The 20,450-nt window shown below is 43.7% G+C and overlaps 1 protein-coding gene across 1 annotated transcript in view; it reads left to right on the top strand.

The window, feature by feature from the left end:
- poc1b (POC1 centriolar protein B) overlaps nt 1-19,914 on the top strand; it is a 34,506-nt gene extending 14,592 nt beyond the window's left edge. The window contains exons 11-12 of the mRNA XM_028430369.1: nt 18,537-18,851; nt 19,252-19,914. Of these exons, the coding sequence (XP_028286170.1) occupies nt 18,537-18,851; nt 19,252-19,416 (480 nt within the window). The 3' untranslated portion in view covers nt 19,417-19,914. The remainder of the gene's footprint in view (nt 1-18,536; nt 18,852-19,251) is intronic.
- Nucleotides 19,915-20,450: the final 536 nt, after the last annotated feature.

Below are 20,450 nucleotides of genomic sequence, written 5' to 3'. Positions count from 1 at the left end.
TGAACAGCTGGCCTCTTAGTGGTTAGGGATGCCCAAGGAGGAACGGGAGGACGTTATGTTTGAGCCTGTCTGCTCTAACTTCAGCTACCACGACCGTGAGCAGTTTATAGAATGGTTGGATGGAGCGATCATCTTTCCGTTTGCAGAAGTTGTTGACGTTTTTGTAGCCAATCGCTTTTAAGCCAGCAGTGGAGGTCGTCAAAGCACCTAATTGACAATCAAGGATTAACCTTGCTTTCATAGTTACATTACTTGTTTTGACCACTGTATGTTTAAGCAAACACGACTCCTGGAATAAACTGGTATGAAAATGTTCCACTGTCATTTCAGTACTATGGAAAGAACAATTTATTCTATCCAATAATGTCATTTTTTCCTGCACTGTAATTTGCACAAAACCAGGCTAACCTTTTGTTCTGGCCTTCGAGGCAGAAGTGGATGAGATATTTTAGCAATATACACAGAATCTGATGTAACCATCCCCTGTGCTATTTAGACCAAACGCCTACATGAAAACCTGGCTTTGATGTTAGAGGAGGTGGGTGAGCGCAGGAATGTCACTGGGGTTACCAAATAAGCACCTCCTCTGCCAACTAACGCTGTCACATCTCCAGAAATTCAAAAAAAAAAAAGATTCTTTTCCCTCAGAATCACCCACATCTACCACCTACCTTCAGCTGTGCTGGATCCCGAGCTCACCTATTGGATTGTCTCTACAACTGTAATCCTCTCCTTTCTGTATTAGTACATATCTCATTTCAAGGTGATCTGTGTGTTCTTGGATAGACTGGAAATGTGCTCGAGAAATGGGCCGAACGTGCCTTTTTGCTATTTGGAATAATCAGCTTTGGGTGCACAACACAAAATTGCTAATCTCTTTGTTTTTGGCAGCCTTTTAAAACACAGTATAGAGACTTACCAGTCTGCAGACGGGACTTAAGTCACAACTGCAGACAAATTAATCCTTAAATGTTGTTGAACATCTTTGACAAGGAGACCTAATTTAAAATGAGATCTGCATCAGCAGTTGCTTCTAGGTCACGTTGTCAGCCTCTCTGTTAGAACAGCTCCTTTAAAAACAATGTGCTAACCCTGAACACACACACACGCACACGCACACACACACACACACACACACACACTCTCTGTCTCTCTCTCTCTACATGGTACCGCCTGTTCTCAGGAAATCCATCACAGTCCTTGTGTATCCCATCGTTTGAGGTGTGGGGTCTGAGCGGTGAATGTCAGCCTAATTTACAGTAGCTCCTCCAGCCTGGAACTAATTCACCCTCAGTGCTGTCACCAGAGCAGGATGGAGCTTAAAAAAAAAAATCTAAAGTCTGAAGACAGCGTAACCTTAAATGTGTGTCCGATGTGGGAGGCTCTGGTGCCGCCGTGTTAATGACATTGTAACATGGAGGTCTATGATGGGGATTGACTCATTTTTTACAGCCACCCTCAAGTGGCTATTCAAGGAACTGCAGCTTTGTGTCCTCTCAGCTGTAGTTGCACCTGACTAGGGCTGCAACGATTAGTCGAGTACTCGAGTAATATTCGAGGGCAAAATGTGTCGACAAGTAATTTAGTAGTCGATGACTCGTTAGTGACGTCATCGCATGGCATGCAAGTGTAACACACACACACAGAGAGAGAGAGTTTTAAAGCACGAGGGTTTTGGCTCCAGGCATGGTGGTGGTCACGGATGAAGCAATGACAAATCAGCAGTCCAAATTGGTCGTCCACTATTGAAATAGTCATTAGTTGCAGCCGTGCTTGTGCGAAAATTACGACATTTACCTGTGATCTATGTGAAGATATCCTAATCATCCTAATCTAGTTACAACATGTCTCAAGACGTTATTTTGTGGTAGCTATTATTGTTTTGTTGCCAAGCCTTAATATTAAGTTCATCAGATCTTCCATTTATGTCAAAAACAATACAATACAGTGGAACTCTTTTAAAAGCCCAAAAACAGCTTATATGAGCCTTGAATTGATCAAGCTGTTTCTGTTCATAAGAGCACTGCTGTTGCACAAATATATAGAACCGTGTATGGACAGAAACGTCCTCTTGTTGTGTGTCTTTCTGAAGGAGGGACTCATGATGAGGCCACAAAGCCCCCCTGTTGCTGCCGAGGCCTGGGGCAGCTCCGTCTGCTCCCTCCTGCCTGTACCGTGAAGGGCAAAGGCACAGCGTGACCTCCATCACCCACTGCTCCAGCTATCAGTCAAGCAGCCCAACTACCTCCTTCTTTTAGTGCTTTCTGTGATGCTGCTCTGCTTTCAGGGCTTCTAGCCCAATCAACTGGCCTTTTCTTGTCATTCATTTAGCCACCTGTTATCACTGTTTCCCACAGGTTGGCTTTTTCGTGGGTGGGGGGGCTGGAGAGTGTTCACAGTGTCTGTGGATCGTTGTTGACATTTCAGTGAGCAAGCCCAGTATGTCATTTTTAGCCATTTTTAGTTTTTTTTTTTATCTAATTGCCACTGCAACATTAACTCTTGTGCTCTCCTCTAATGGTGCTTCTGTTTTAGTGAAGTGAAACAGACTGCTAATTAAAAGCAGCATACTTCCTTAACCCTTTAACACCACCCTCAATAGTTGATGAAACGCCTGTCAAAGGCATACCCAAATTAAACTACAAGCTGTTTGTGAGCCCTTAGGAGTATGTGCAAAAGCTTGGTCTCATTGTGAAGGTAACACTCTGAAATTTTTATTTTAGCTGTGTGATTTACTGCAATTGCAAATGGTTAACAGTGAGAGAAGTCTAAACACAGAGAAATAAAAAGATTTTGTAGCTCGCCTAAATTTTTTTTGTAAAAAAGGCTGCTTGACAACTGGAGCATGGTGATGTTGATTAGATGACAATATAGTGACACAGGCTGAAGTCTTACCTATTCCCAGTTAAAAGTAGATAGTAATTGGACAAGAAATGACCATTTGGGACAGGTTTTTCTGTAGGTATTCCCAGGCGCTCTCCAAAAAGTGCCATTTGGAGTCTCCAAATGGACACTTTGGCACCAAAGTGCATAACTCTGGAATGCTTCAACATACAGACATCAATGAGAGCTCTAATGAAAGGTGCCACTTAGAGGAACCTCATTCCATATTCAGATTCACTATTAGTATGATTGAAATAATGTTAGTGAAGCAAAAACACATTGAATGCTCATTATTCTACTGAAACTGAAATTGTGCATCACAAGAAAAGACTCAGAACAAGAGATATGGTCAAAAACAACACCTTTATCTAAACAAATACCCAAACTACTTACAGCAAACTGTTTACATGTTTACAATTCCACAGGTTTCACAGCCACATGTTGTTCTCAGTATGCCACTGTTACAGTCACGGGCTGCTACAAAGCACAGCTAGAAAGCTTGATGGGTGTCTTACTGTCACCAGAGATGTAGACTGGCTTGTGATGTTGTACACTGGGAGTAGGAGGCTGCTCTGGCTCTGGTGCTTGGCTCCCACTCTGTATCTGAATCAGTTTGCCTAAAATGCAAAAAATAAGGTTTTCATTCACAGAACAACTGTATCTGCATTCATTGTTCACCTCACAAATCAATAGTAAAAGTGCACACCACACAGGTAAACAAAATAGAACAGTGTTTGCCTAAAATGCAAAAAATATATATAAAACAAAATAACTATAGATGTATGTATGGTTGTATGTATATATCAGATATTCATTCACAGAACAACTGTAGCTGTATTCATTGTTCACCTCACAAATCAGTCCTCCACAACTACTTTTGGAGGAATAGTAAAAGCACACACCTCCCCCACACAGGTAAACAGAACAAAGGACCCACACAGGTAAATGAAATAGAACACAGTGTTTGCCTAAAAATGCACAAAATATATATAAAACAAAATAACTATAGATGTATGTATGGTTGTATGTATATATCAGATATTCATTCACAGAACAACTGTAGCTGTATTCATTGTTCACCTCACAAATCAGTCCTCCACAACTACTTTTGGAGGAATAGTAAAAGCGCACACCTCCCCCACACAGGTAAACAAAACAAAGGACACAACACTGTATTCACTAATTCTTTGAAACGTCTACATTCTATTTATAAAACTGCAACATGTATAAAAGTTACACTTACTTGTCATGGACAATATCTTCTCCTTCAATGAACATGTCCTCCTCCACCGAGTCAACAGACGACACATAACTTTGCGCATCCGACACATCCTCGTCAGAAAAGTCGCTTTCCCGTCTCGTACACTCTTCAATAACTTCTTCAACAGTGTAATTCTTCTTTTCCATGCGTTTCGCCATCTCTCTGGTCACTGGAAATACCACTGGAATGGAGATATACGCTCACTCTCACTATTACGCATTTACGCATGGACAGCCGGCATCCATTGTTCATGTTTACGCTTAGGCCTGTAGCCCACCCTCCTTCCACAACCCCTTCATGTGGGACATCCCCGTGACGGAAATCTTATTGGCTATACGTCCATTGCATCAGATTCAGCGTCAAATATAATGGGCTGAAAATACAAGCGTAAGAGTGGGGGGAGGTGCTTCGCTCGATATAGTCGCTCATTGGATTCTTTTGGCTAGGGACAGGCCCTCGATCCTTTTGTATGGTCAAACGAGCTGTCAATCAATAGAGTAGGGAAGTGGCTTTCCAACGAGGTGTAGGTTGTCAACAAAGAGCACAAAATGGCTGCGCCCAGACGGAGATATTGCAGTGAAAACATGAACCGTCCCGTCCTCGGGCCGCGTGTATATAAAAGGTTAACATTGCATTTGTGTGGGCAGGGTGACTAACCTAATTTGTCAGAATGATTGTAGAGCCATGCTCAACGCTGCCCCACACTTTGTCATCTATAATTGGTCAGCAGAGCCATGTGATTGGTATTTTGAATAGCTGCTGTTTATTTTAGTAGACCTCAGTGTCCCCTGTGACCTGCGAAGTCTCAGACAGAAACAGCCTTTAAAACAAGTCTAATTGCTAATACAAACTCTGTTTGGCGACCAGAGGACAAACTAATAGTTTCAGGTTTGATCTCCAGTGTTTGCTCCCATCCTTGGCACAGAATGGCACCAAGGATGATCATAGGTGACCAGAAATGGCGATATTGGTCACACACAGCATCCCTTACATACAGTATGCATCCAAGGACACTGTGTTGACCATTAAAAGTTTCACTTGTTGGTTACTTTTTGTATGTCCATGCTCACTAAATTCAATAATTTCAATACACTCATTGTCTCCACACAACACACTTGAGTGAGGTCACCGGACCTTGAAATGTTTCTCTCTTGGATTAAGCCGCCTGCCCTCTTGTTTCATTGCCATGGATTTTGATTTTCGCCCGCATGTGCATGTGTGGGTGGGAATGTCCATTAAAATGTGAATAATGTGGGTAAATCTTACTAAGGGGCTTTAAAATGGGCTAATCCCATGCAAAGCCACAATGACGCTCATTCACTTCCTCGCTGTGAAAGGATTCGCCTCCACTTGAGACGTTGGTGGGAAAGAAGCCGAAGAAAAACCTCTGGTTGGGATGTGAGCTTCTGAACTTCTCAGTGAAAGCCTCATTTGGTCTGTAAGAGACTTTTCATAGAAACCTCTGCTGTGTGATGTCGATCCATTCAAAGCTTATTTAAAAGAATGTTGCACTAAAGCTATAGGTGTATGTCATCAAAGCTAATGCTGTTTAGCCTGTTTGGAAAGCGGCTTTATTGTGTTTGTCTGTGTGGCCTTAGATCAACCCTGGTGTTTGATCTGAAGTGCTTCAGAAAAGTTACGATATTCGTCTCTCATATCAATAAAAAAACTCCTTTTTATTAGGAATTCATAGGTAATACATGGTTTAAAGCTCACCTAAAGCGCACATAAAAGCCTAAAAATTTCTCACCACCGAAAAAAAAAAAACATAACAGGCGAAGCAGATGAATTCAGAGCTTGCCTTGTTCCCGGGAGGGTTAACTAAAGAACTCCAACCACTGGACATTGGCATAAACAGGGCGTTCAAAGTAAAGTTGCGAGTGGCGTGGGAGCCATGGATGGCAGACGGCGAGCACAGCTTTACTAAGACTGGGTGGCGAGTTACGCCACCGTATGCCAATAGGGTAGAACGTAGAAGTTTTAGCGTTGAATGCGCCCTAAAAAATGGTGCGCCTTATGTATGTGTTGAGTACAGAAATGGACCCCGTAATTGAGACTGCACCTTATAATGTGGTGCGCCTTATGGTTGTGAAAATACGGTATTGTGAAGCTATGGTGTTGTGTAGCTTTGCTACTAACAACAAATGTGCTCCCACTGGAACCTGAGCTGCACCATGGCTCCAGAGTTTATCATTACACCCTATAGACCAGTGTATCAGCAGATTTTATTAACATACGTGAGTCGATATTCACACAAGAAGATGCGGGTTGGGGTTAAGGAGCAAGAATTATGAGGGACAGATGCAAAATCATTTAGGAAAGAACCACATTCTTGTTGCCTTTTACTAAAAAACCTAGTTTTCTACCCAAATAAAGAATATAAAGCTGAGCCACAAAGATATGGATGGAGCTTTGGATAGTTTCCATAGAAGTGAAATAACATCTTGCCAATATGTCATACTGCAAGGGTCCTTCTTGACTCAACCTGATCTGGATTATTTTGGTCATCATTATACTTGCTACTAGAGACCTGCAACGTGCGGGAATTCCCGCGGGTTCTGCAGGACCCGACGCAGATCTCATAGGGTTGGGTGGGAGTAACATTGCCTCGGGCGGGAGCAGGCGGGCATGCATAAAGGTGCCGGATCCCATCTGGTCTATGGTCATGTCTTGAGAGGAGTATAGGCTGTTGTAGCCAAAGTGAAAACACACATAAATAGCCAAACTTTTCATGTCTCTGGATCCGATGGAACTCCGCGGGTGGTCAGGTTGGGATAGGCTTCGTTATCGGGTCGGGAGCGGTCAGAGAGGCTTCGGGAACCTGTTAGTGAGTTTGGTATTTCTGGATAGGGCTTGATTTTATCAATTAATTTGAATTTGCGTTTTAGGACGATTTGCTTTTCATGAAAACTGATTTTAACTTCCAACGCCTATGCACCACACTGTGGGCTCAGCCCTCCCCCACCTGTATCTGACAGAGACGCACGTAAACATGGCAGCCAGCAGAGCTTGCCCGTAAAAAAAAAAAAAAAAAAAAAAAAAAAAAGGCTGTTTGTACGTGGTTTAGTTTTGCTGCATCAGAGCCAGAAGCAAGCGTGCCTTTCAAAACTGTTTCTATCACCTCACAGTGCTGCAAAGATCTTTAATAACACTGATGTCCCACTCTCTCCTGACCCCCAGCCTCACTGCATGTTTGTGTGTTGTATGTAGTGGTGTGAGTAATTGAAGGAGTGAGAGCTCTTACTGTTAATACTCTTTGAACAACAAGCAAGGTTTTAGGCCATGTCAACAAACCAGACAGACGGCTGAATGCTGATTGAGACTGAGAGTTTAGACTGCATATGGATGAAGAGTGGACGTGTCATTTCGTGACAAAAAAAAAAAAACAGATCCTGATCTGTAATGTTTTCTTCCCTTTTTGTGTCTGCGCTGTTGAGTCAGAGGTGTACATAGTCGGGGTGTAACCATAGACACAGACAATGAGGTGATGGAGTCACTGCCATTTGGCACGTAATTGAGAAAAAAGGGGAAGTATAAAGAGGAAGAGGCGGGACAAAAACGGGGGAGTGGTGAAAGGAGAAGAAGCGGTGCTGCTGGCAAAATGAAAGACGGGAACCGAAAGTTACAGGAGAAGGAAGGAAACATGGACTAACCCTGTTCTGCAATGTCTACATCGATGACCTAAGTGGTTCAGATGTCAGGCCCAGAGACCAGCAAACCTCTGCCCACATTGTTCAAACTATTCATTAATAAGGTTAAGAAGTGGAATCATGGGAATCATTTCAATATGACACTGTGGGTACAAAAGAAGACTATATATAAAGATGGACGACATGACAGCTCCCCTAAAGTAAGACCAAATATTTGGATTTCCCCCTGGTGGCTGGCTGCAATATCGGTCAGAAGCTGTGCACAAAGCCAATTTAAAAACTAATGAAAAACTAATTTCTTCCCAGAAATAGCTTAAGCTAGTTTTTGTCATGCTAATCTTTGTCCAAATGTTCAGTGCTCATATGGACGGCTGTTTCAGCAACAATGTGGTTTCACCTTTTGACCATCGCTGCACAGACTGTGGTTCAAACACCTGTTAATCAGGATATTTGGGCCTCACTTTTGTTCAGTGGGTGGAGGTAGAGCCATGTTGTCCACATTTAAGTATTTTAGTTTTTTTCCTGTCCTATCCAGGACTTTATCCAGGACTTCAGTTTTCTTTGAGAGATGCTCTGGTCACCACTGTTGTTCCTGGAGGTGTATGAACACCTACAAACCCACCTACCTGGACAGAGGTGCACTCAATGAGCTTGTTTAAAGCAGTGCTAGCTTTTTAATCATGTAAATGTATATATCACTATGTAGCATGGTCCTCTACCTCTACTTCAGCTGTGTTCACATAGTCCAAAATTTTAAAATCAGTTGAATTACTAAGATGTTTAATGAAAGATGGGACTCACTCGTTTAAAAAAGTTTAAAAACTCTGTCAGGGCTCTAATACAGGACATTAAATGAGGTGATTCAGAGCAAACAGAGGCTAAACCAGACTGCAAACAGGTGTCATGTGAAAACATGAGTACAATGGCTCCACATGGTAAACACAATTACCAGCATCAAGACATCGTCTAGAATTATACGTGGGCATATTTGCATGGGCGTGATGGTGTCTCAGTGTGTGCAGCGCTCAAGTGTCCCGGGTGTGTTGCAGTGTCTGTAACACCACCGACGCACGTCTTCACTTCAGACTGAGTATATTTACAGTGCGGGTGTCTGTGAAGTGAATTACAAGAAAACATGTCCGTTCCACATTGCCGTCCGTTCAGAGGGAACCAAAGAAAACAATCCTGGATGATGGGTGTGAGTTCGAAATGTTTGCAGGTTGTGTTTGCTTTGTCCTCTTTATCTTGGAGTGAAGAAAGTCGTGACAGGAAGCAGACGTTAATGATCAACAGGCTTAGTGTCAGGCCATATTTACTGTCAGCTGGGGAGAGGTGGTGTGCAGTCTGACTGACTCCTGGTGGCACTTCAGACAGTTAGAAGCAAAGTTTTAGAACTCCTGGTCAAATTATTATTTGATAATATTTTTTAGTAAATAATAAGCGGCTCTGCAGCACATCTTCTGGCCTGAAAGGGCAAAACAAATCACATTCTGCATGACTGCACAGTCTTGAAAAAGTCACATGCTCTCCCTCCTCCAATATTCAACTAAAGAATAAACACATAACATATACATTCATTGTGCAGTCATTTCTGATTAAAGACAATGAAGACCTTTTTCATTGGTCCCTGTCCAATCGATTGATGCCTCATTTAGAAGCTGCATGCAGGGGTGTCCTATATCTAATCAGTCTTTTTAAATAGAGTAAACCATATGTTGGCAACTCATGGAATGACAGTAGCTAATTGGAAAATGTTAATATAATCACTCACTCTAGTGCGCGCTCACAGGAATCGTCCAGCTTTGTACATGACGACCACAGTATGAAGCGTGTTGGAAAGTGAGAATGGTGCCAGATGGCTCTAACCTGCACTAAACCTTTAACCAGGAGCCCTGGGTTTGTGTCCGGCCTACTGAGAAGAAGAAGAAAGACAATCAGACAATGCAGGCTTTAAAGACAATCCATTTAAAATGAATTAAATTAGGGCAGCAGGGCTCAGTCGTTAAACACGGTTGTCCAAAAACCGGAAGGTTGGGGTTCGATCCCAAGTCCTCCCTAGTCTTTGTTGTGTGTCCTTGGGCAAGGCACTTTACCCACATTGCCTCCAGTGCACTCACTGGTGTGTGGCGCTCTTTGCTGCAATTACCCTGATGGGATTATTAAAGTATTTCAAAATTTAAAAAAAAAAAAAATTTAATTGTGCCGCCCGGCATTAGCATGAATGGCGCCACCTGTCAGTGCACATGAAAATTGACTATTTCACTTTATCCGATGGGAGTGTGTTGGACTGTGAAGGACCCACAGGAAGGTTTATGTTGATGCACATGTGAAATATCATCACAAAAGTCAACATTAGAAGTTTTGGAAAAGTTTAAATGAAGCTCCTGTTGCATTATTTAGTAATACAGCAGCGAATGAACCGTAGTGTTTAAAATTAAACCCAGATTTCCTGGTTCATTCTGGAAGCTTAGTGATGATTATGTTCAGCTTTAATAATGTAAGACATGTAGAAGGTTCAAGTGGAAAATTCATATGAGCACAGGAGCTTGTGGAAAAGCCATGATAATCAATTACCTACGAGGAGGGAGGGCTGGGACGCAGCCTTCTCAGAGGCAGCGGAATTTAATTTCCTGCCCCTTGTTGGCCTGGTAATGCCATGTTAATAGCTTCCTGTTCACATGCATTACAGCCACGCCGCCACACATGCTTGTTTATTTCCGCCACAGCATGCCTGCCTAACATCACCGTTGTATGGATGACTTGTTGACTTGTGCGCACACACACACACACACACAGCTACATGCCTGAGCTGTAATCACTGTTGAAAGGAGAAGCTTTCCTCCCTCGTGGGTGATTTTAAAATACAAGTGAAAATTAAGTTATCAAATAAGTGGTAAATTTACTGCACGACTCAGGAGTTCAGGTTTGACCTTCTGTGTGTGTGTGTGTGTGTGCTGCGCTCGTGGTGCTTGCAGTATCCACAAAGGATTATTGTGAAGCGTTACCTTCAACTCAGTCGCTGCTTCCATAGAAAGTTGTTATATGGATTTAATATTGACATTTGAAAAGAGATCGTGTCGAGGTTTTCAGATATTCACCGCGCTGTTTGTATGTAAAACTTGCTGGTTGGTGCAAGACCAACAAAATGGAGAAGAAGCTGCTTTTTATGATAATCATACTATTAATAAAAAACCCTGCAACAGCCACTCTACTAGCACCTAGCATGTGATATAGCATATCACATATCACATGGTCTGTGTGTGGAAAAAAAAAAAAACTGTCCGTTTATTGCAGGACTACACCAGAGCACCAATAGCACAAAAGGTTTGTTGCAGCTTGTGCGTCGCTTGTGTTGTTTGCGTGTGCTTCAGTGTCCTTGTATGTAACCATGTATGTTTTCACAACTGCATCGCTGCTTCTCATGGAAACTGCAGGAAGCCTAACCTCCGTGTCCCATGACGATGACTCATCTTTGGCATGATGTTGTTACATAAGCGGGTGGAGCGTCCTCTTCAAAAAACGGGCACAGGGACACCAGATCATTGGCAGGACACTGCTTCAAAACCACAGCCGAGCTGGAATGATTGAATTAACACCTGGGCGGCTGTAATGTGATTACACCGATGTACATAACTGTCTGCCAGCCTGTATCAGACGCAGTGTGTGTGCTGCATACTAGTATTTTTGTCTTTGTTTCAGTCTGATCTCTTTATTTGTAAAATGTGCTGCAGCTCTAAACCTTTAATAAGGTTTGCAGCCCATTCAGCATGGACGCTAGTTTGTTGTTTTGGAATCACAACACTGGCGGTAATGAGGGCTATTCAGCCAGATCACGACATGTACTCCAGTGTGACTCATTCCTCTTCAAGCAGTGGGAATAAATCTTCAGACCAAATGCAGGTAATAAAGATAGACTAGCACGTGATGAGTTGTGGTACAAAATAAAAATCCTGATGGCGAACAAAGCCTGTTTGCACACCTACACCCAGAGTGCTTGACCATGTTTTTAATGAACACTTAGCAACCCTTTTTTTTAGAAGGATGCTTTCATCCAAAGGCCTGCTGTGTGGGTTCATTTTTAGCATAATTGTCTAACATGAGTGGTAACCTGTGACCTGATCAGTGCAAGTACCTACATGTTTCACATTAATACACTAAAGAGCTTCACCAGGTTTGGAATGTTTATTCAGGTTTCAGGTTCAGTGCTGCATTTTCTTCTGTCATCTGAGTTTGGTGTGTTTCCAGGATCATTAGCACCCCTCAGGATGATATAACGATGTGTTTCTTGGTGATATGAAGCAAGTCGAGTGACAAGTGCTGAGGATAAGGGGATCCGTTAGTGTTAGGTCCCCCACTTTACAGCAAAAAGAATGATATCTGTGCTGAAATCTACGCATAATCATGACACCTCAGATCTTGTGCTACCCGCTTTAGGATTGCCAAGAGGGTAACGGCCATACTGAACTTCAAAACCTGTTGTCAGAGACCTATGGGTGTTGTTGCAGGCAGCTTTTGTTCTGCAGTGTAGCTTTAAATGGAAGATCCAATATTCTGACGCAGTTTTAGACATATGGTTATTTTAGAAGATTCACTTTATTAATGTAGTTTCCTGCCAAAAATGTCTCATGTCCTTGAAAAGAAAACTCTCCATGCGCTAGTCTCGACACTTCCATCCACACCTTCTGTCCAACAGCGGCATTTCATGCATAAATTATCAAATAAATACTGACACTGTGGTTCAGCGGCTCATCCAGACAGTGAGGACTCTTGGTGCTTAAAGGCTCAGAATGTGTTATGAATGAGTTGCTGTGGCATCCATTCAGTGGAACTTGTTTTTATTTACGCTCACTTTGCCTGGCTGTGTTTCTATAAAGGTGTGTGTGTGTGTGTCAGAATGTGTGTTGTTATTAGTTCCAGGAGCAGTTGCTCTTCTGTATGCTTGACTTTCGTTAAGTTTATGTACCCTTTAGCTTCTTTTGCATGCCCCGCTGAATCATGGGAGGACAAGGTTAAGGTGTTTACTGCTTCTTTGTGTGTGTGAGGATCTTTTCATTAGAGAGTGTGGGAGGCAGACACAAAAAAAAAAAAAGGGAGCGAGGATGAAGAATCAAGTGGATGTAATGCCGCACCTCTGACAAAGAAATCATGTGACCACGTGCTTGTTTTCCTGGTTGTCTGTGTTCGCACGGAGAGAAATGATTCTAGTTTATAGGTGTGGATGGAACACGCCCGTTGGCAGATGTCAGTTGAATCCAAGCCGCCTGAATTTCTGTTCACGCAGCAGAGGAGAGGAGGATGTTAGTTTGTTTGTGATGAGAGTTCCTGTTTGAATTCCTGATCAGACACACTGCGCCGTCCACTGTTTTCCTGCAGGACTGTTTTAAATGTGTTCATCTTTCCCTAAATGACGACCATCGATGGTTCAAAGCCTCCTTTGTGTCAGACTCAGCTCCTCAACCGACCGATGCTCTGAATATTGACACACTTATGGACTCGAAACGGCACATATAAGTATGGAAATAGGGAAATAGGCAATTTAAGACAAAGTACGCTGTAAACAATCGAGGGAGGAATTCACCAGCATGACTCCAGCTGTATATGGGTGGTGTTGGTGGTTGCCGAGTGAAAAATCACTCTGCTGTCAGACGAGGGTCAGGCCCAGCTACTCCCTCTTTTTAATTTATTTATTTATTATTACTTTTAGCGAGGATTTCCTTCCGCCACAGAGCCTGCTTCTTTATTAATGGCATTACATGGCATCCGGTGACCAGGGAACGCTGCCTTCCCATCACAAGACCAGACTGTCTGATGCAGGAAAGGAGGGTCAGGAGGGAAAGGAGTGGCGGCAGTACTTGATAGTAACCCCGCCGCCACTCCTTTTATCACATGTTTGATGTGATACTCATTCGAGTCATTTTTGGTTTTCTGTATATCAGGCTGTAAACATGTTTATTTCTGCCGTGCAGTTGGCCATTTGAACATGGTGGTCTATGGTAAGTGACTCTCTTTTGGAGCCAGCCCCTAGAGGCTGCGAGGTGAACTGCAGTTTCGAACACCAGAGGTTGCAGCTTGAAGCCTCCAGAGAACATAACCAAGCTTTAGATGTGATGTCCATCGACACCACATGCTCGGCCACTCTGCAGGCTTTCTACAAATGAAACACTGGACACTGTCTTTCTAAACGTGCACAGAGACGTGTGTGTGTCCTCTGTTTTTCCCTTGTTGCCATAGATGTGAGAACATCTGTGAGAACTAAACCCTTAAAATGTAATTTGTGTTTGTGTATATTATAATTTGTGATGAATATTCACCTAGGTGAGTCTTTCACCTGCTCGTCATATTCACACAGTTTGGGCCTTGAACGACTTGTGTTGCAGTAGATTTTATCCTTTGTGTTAGAACATTTAAGAACACTGAGTCACAGGTTCTCACTGGAGTTTTAGCTTTAATGCTTAAATCTTCCTCACAGTGTTTGTCGCAATATGATAAAACACAGCCGGTGCCTGTCTTCACGAGGGCAGTGTGAATACTAAACATCTCAGGGATGGAGAGCACAGCTGTGTCCTCTCCTGTGGACGGGAGGCTCTGACCTCTCCTCTAAAAATCTCATCAATAAGATGTGCATAAATTTTTAATCATTTTTTTTAAATGACACTGACCTGGTTTGGAGAAACTTCACCTCATTAGGAGGAGGATTTTTTTTTTTTACGTCCGGTAATAATAAACATGAAAATTGGTTCTTGAAGATGAGTGTGTGGCTTCAGGTGGAGCAGGGAGAGGATGTGCTACATCTGAGAGGCTCCTCAATTAAGATCAAACAGCTTTTTTATGTGAGGGTCAGAGTGTCGGAGGTTTCCTGCCCAAAGAGAGAGAGAGAGAGAGAGAGTGCGGCTAATTCTGGAGCTCATGCTAATCATGTTTTTGATCAGACATCTGTGGTTAGACTGAGGAGTGGAGGCTATTTGTGATCTGTTTTCTCTCGAGGATCCTTTTGATCATGAAAACATTAACATTTTAGTTTGGATCGCTCCTCTGACAGTGCTGCCATTGTAGGTAAATCTGCTGCAGTCAAGTTGTGAATGAATAGTCGCTGATTAGCATTAACTCCTGTCAGTTTGTCAACAGTCTGTGCCATTCACATTACACAGATTGGAGTGATATTTAGGGCTGGGTAAAAAAATCGATTTAATCGATTTCGGATCGATTCCATTTAAATTTTGCACTATCGATTCACAGGGCATGAGATCGAGTTTTTTTGTGTTGTGTGATTTTCCTCCCTCAGCGCTCTGGTGCGTGATGACGCAGCTGCGCAGTCGTACGTCGCGTCATTCAGGCACGCAGCCAAAATGGCTAAGGCAGGGAAAACACCGCTCGGCAAGCCATCCCAAATGAAATCCGAAGTGTGGAATCATTTCAAGTTTAAAAGGACAAAGGACGAAGAGCTTGATAAAACCAAGGTAGTTTGCAAGATATGCCAATCAGAGCTCAGTTATTGTAGGTTTACTACAAACCTCAGAAACCACCTGACAAGGTACCACACTACGCTAAACTTAGCTTCCGACAGTACACCGCCCGGAGCAAAACAAAAGAAACTGAAGGACCTGCCAGCATTACCGTCAGAGTCTCCGTGGCCCATAAAGACAACAGAGGCCATCGCAACTTTTGTTTGCAGAGATTTACGCCCATACTCGGCAGTGGAAACTGAAGGATTCCGGCAGCTCATTCAGATGCTCGAACCACACTACGTTATGGTGCAGCGTAAACATCTGAATGAAACTGTGATCCCCGTGATGTATACATCTGTGAAAGATGTGACACGAATGAAAATACAGTCAGCAAATGTCAATGAGCTCCTTTTCCTCAACAAGGATCTCTGTGTGACAGTTTAAGTTTACTGTCTACGATTGTTAATATTTAATACTAATACTAATTTTTTCATGTAAAAAGTGCAATTTTCTGCAACATTCATATGAGCACTTTTTACATTTGCACTTTTTTTAATACAATAGGATAAGACAGTTTTGTTTACAGTTACATGTGAACTGTCAAATTTACAAAATAAAGACGTGTATTTTGCAACGTATTGTATATTTTCATTATTTAAGAGCAGATTGAATCGATTCAGATTGAATCGAATCGAATCGAATTGAATCGTGATTAATCAATTTAAAACCCTAAGAATCGAAATCGAATCGATCTAGGAAATTGATGGTAATACCCAGCCCTAGTGATATTATACCCCGTTCACACTGGGGGAAAAAATCTGGCTAAAGCGGGATTAGGGCCGCATCCAGATGTATCCAGATGGTTTTTGTGAACACCTCGAATTCGGCAGTATCCAGTTTGGTTTCAATCCGGCTAGATCCAGCCACGAGAGGTGGATCTAGCCGGATTGGCTCAAATGTGGCTCAGGTGTGAACACAAATGTGGCTTGTGAATCCGGCTAGCGACATGCTACTTCCGGTTAGCGATGTGCTACTTCCGGTTCACGGGGCGTGACACGGGAAAAAAAAACGCACAACGCATGCACACACGCGGTCCTACCGCGGCCTGAACGGACTCTGTATATTACGAGGCGCCACTTAGTGGTTTGGAGGACAGCAAACATGCTGGATGAAGCCGGATTGAGTGCAGACACAACTGTGTGCTAGCCAGATTTGAAAATAGGTCTGAACGCATCCAGCTTAAAGGCTGTCTGGGCTCAATCCTACTCTAGCTGGAATGACTTTCTCCAGTGTGAACGGGGCCTTAGAGGCCACATCCTGATGCCTCCCTATCAGCCGCGGGGCTCCCTCATGTCACCGTGGCTGCCTCTTTATTATAACAGGAGCCAGTTCCTGCTCCGCTCCGCTCTGCTCTGCAACCCCAACCTAACCACCCACTCATCTCCCATCGAATAGAAACCGTGGCTGGCAGCACGCCATCACCACATTCCTGCCACCGCTGACCACCATTACAGCGAGCCGTGACCCCTGACAGTCTGCAGCGCTTAACAGACATGATTTAATCTCGTAAATTACCCTTTAAATTATGAGGTTCTTGTTAACGCTTCAGCTCTGCGTGGCTCTGCTGGATGCAAAAAGGACTCGGACATTTGTAATAATAATTATGCAGTAACTTTATTTTTTATTTATGGCACCTTTGTAAACAGGGTTTTCAAATCATCTTGACAGACATGCAACAAACCAGCAGAGCTTTTAATGTCAAGTCTGCTGCTGTGTGTGTGTGTGTGTGTGTGTGTGTGTGTGCATGCATTGATTGACACACAGGCCAGCTGGGATACCTTGCCTGTTAAACATTTGATTGCACCCAAACTTCCTGGCGGAGGAGGGGAGGCACAGAAAGATGGAGGTCTGGATCACATGAGCGTAAATGAGCTGAGCAGATGTTAACCAGATGTAGCCGAGGAGGGGGAGGAGGGGGCGGCGGGCAACAAGGGTGAAAATACAGAGAGAAAGCAACAGATAGCAAGAGCCACCATCCACACACTGACAGCTTTGTCCTCCATCCTCCTCCATCCTCCTCCCTCTGCTGCCTCCCTCCATGCTCTCTTTGAAGTGAGGATAGTGTGCAGGAAGCAAGCCGGAATCGATTGCTCCATGCATTAGGCCTGGAATGTGTGACACCCTCCTCTTCCTTCCTCCTTCATCCTCCTGACACATCCCTCACATTTATTTCACCTCCTCTTCTCTTCCTCCATGCAGCACCTACACCCCCACACCACCTTTCACATTTGAATTACTATGACTTTGCTCCACATTATTAATAAAGAGCTCTACACTGCAAGCCCTCCTCTTCCTCCTAATGCTGCCTTATTGTCCGCTGCTTGTGTAAGTAGCCATACTTTAAGCTGTGAAGTCCGGGATGAACATGTGGAGGTAGCAGCAGCTTTAAAGTCCAGTTCTAAACTTTAAAGAAATACTCCACATTCAGATGTATTCAACAGAAAGTTTCTGGCTTGATCATCAAACTCTGAAAAGTTGGACAGGCGTCCTTCGACTCTAGAATACTGAACCTCTGCTGTAGAGATGCCATGTTTGTCATCTCCGATAATTGACAAAGAAAACGTCTCCCTGGTTAGCTTCATGCTCTCTCTCTCTCTCTCTCTCTCCATGTGTCTTTGTTCTCACTAAAAGTAAAGGCCAAAAAAACAACAAAATGAAACACTTGGTGGCTGCAGCTCTCTGCGTCTTACAGTGCAAATAAACCTTGTGAACGTGTCTCTCGGTGAGAGTGAGGGAGGTGGTCAGTCGGTCACAGAGTCTGCCGTTCAGTCAGTCATCCAGCAGTGTGAGTCATCCACCTTCCTCAGTCTGCCAAGTCGCAACAAGCTCAAGGCCTGCTCGGCTGACAATAAAACAGGAAGGATGCACAGTGTTGCTGTGGCATATTAGTCAGGATAAATATCACCTCAGATTTATTCTCTCACACTTTGATTCCGGTACATGGCAAACATGGAGAGAGAGGTGAAATCTTTCCTTTTATGCTTGTAGGCTGAGCAGAACACACCTAAATCCTCCACAGAATTATATCTCTTCTGTGCTTCCTGTTCACTCCAGCAGGGAGCTGGAGTCAGCCGGGCCCTTTAATGGGGCATTATTGTTAAGAGGCCATTGTTTTCACTGACACGTCCTTAAGTACGTGTCAGATTTGATTTAATGTGGGTTTCTTGTGCGATACAATTCGTGGCAGATTTGAGAGAAGCACTTATGACAAAAATTCTCTTTTGCTTTCATCTCCAGCTCTTAAACAGTTGGACGCGCTTGACGCCCACAAAGACCGCCACCGCCACCGCCAGCACTCACCACTCCAACGGTTTGTCTGCACGTCACAACGCCGGGTCAAGAGTTGAAGAATGGACGAAGACCGAGGGTGGTGGTTGGGCTGGTTCGAGTGCTGGGAAGAGGACTGTGCCCAGCGGGGGAGGAAGAGGAAGGAGAGAGGAAGAGGAAGAGGACACGGTGCAGACGCACCCATTGGAAGTCCTCTCCGGGCATCCTGCGAGTCTGGACTCAACCCTGCAGCATATTGTCCAACAGTTGGATATCCTCACACAGGTGAGTGTGAATGCAGCAAGGTGGAGGCACATGCAGCAACAGGTCCTTCATACTGTCTTATATCTCATACTGATTATGCAAAACATCCTTATCTCTGCTGTGAATTTAAACATTTTAACATGAAGGGCTTATTTTTGAATCCTGCCCCCAGTGGTCACTCCAGAAACTGCTGTTTGTGACACTTCGCAGTAGTTTCCATGTCCCAGCCCTGCAGCAAGCTGCTGGGTGATGTGTGTGTGACCAAAAAGAGGCAAAAAAAACACACAATTAAACAGTTAGAAGCAGGTTTTTATGGCTTCATTTGTTAATTTTGTGTTTGAGACAGCATCCTGTATAATGATTGTCTCACTGCTGTGTGTTCACATCCTCCACCCATCCCCTGCTGCTCCACCTCATGCAGACGGTTTCAGTGCTGGAGGAGCGTCTCACCCTGACTGAGGACAAGTTGAAGGAGTGTCTCCTCCACCAGTCACAGATATTCAAGGACATGAGAGCGTCGGGAGACAGGCGGAGGATGGAGAGCGAGGGGACGGACGGCTCGCCTGTCCACTTCTCTTTAGGATGACCTCATCCTCGCTCAGACTCACAAAAACTGTGTCAACCGCCAAACGGCTAAAAACATATGTGTGTGTGTGACATTTTTTAGATGTCCACTCTGGTGGTCTTTCTCAGGGGTCAGAGGGTTAATCATGACCAATTTTCTGTGTGTGTGTAATACCGACATATTTCTCCATGTCTGTCTGCACCTCTTAAGGACATCCAGCTGTACAGACAAGCAGACATTCCCTGTGTGTGTGTGTGTGTGTGTGTGTGTGCGCACAGGACAGCTGCAGCTATGAAAACAGACGGTGCTTGTCTGCCGTGCGACTTCTTTGTGTGTTTGTTTACATGTGTATATTTGTGAGTTAGCAGGTGTTTTAACAGCCCGGTGCTTCTGTATTTTTATTGAATTTTTTGCAAAATCACAATGTCATGTTTAAATGCAAGCTGTGCTCATAAAGCCTCAAATAAGTTAATATAATAAATGAATGAAAGCTAATATATAGTTTTGAGCATGCATTCATAAAAAACGGGCTAAAAGCAGTGAAGTGTCAACGCCCATGTCATTGTCAAATATCCAGATTTACGGCCGGCCCAGTGCTCAGACGGCGACGGCTGTTTATGTTTTTCCAGCGGCGGAGATGTGGTTGAGCGATGTGGCCGAGGTGGGAGGAAGCCATAAAAAAGCCACACAAAGGGGGAGCTCTACACTGGCTGCTGTTGGCGTCCTCACCACATCCTTCACTCCCCCCCCCCCCCCCCTAGTTACATAAAGTGGGTTTGAAGACCTGCTGTTTCATGTGACATAAGAAGTCATGCAGCATGACTGGATGAAATTCAAAAACCATTTAAAATGGAAAACTGTAATTTTAGAGCCGTATTCCTATTTGTGTCCTCAGCGACATCTTTGGTGCTGTGGAAAGAGGGAAGGAAGAAATCCTCTATTCACTACCAAAGATCCAGTCTACGTACAGTATGTGACCAAAAGTAAACGGACACCATGTGCAGCTTTAGCCGCTCTGTTTTTCTGATGTGTTACGGACTGACTAGTGTAAATCA

This window comes from Parambassis ranga, chromosome 19 (genome assembly GCF_900634625.1).
Source record: "Parambassis ranga chromosome 19, fParRan2.1, whole genome shotgun sequence".
Taxonomy (NCBI): Eukaryota; Metazoa; Chordata; class Actinopteri; family Ambassidae; genus Parambassis; species Parambassis ranga.
This window is presented reverse-complemented; position numbering and strand designations above follow the sequence as displayed.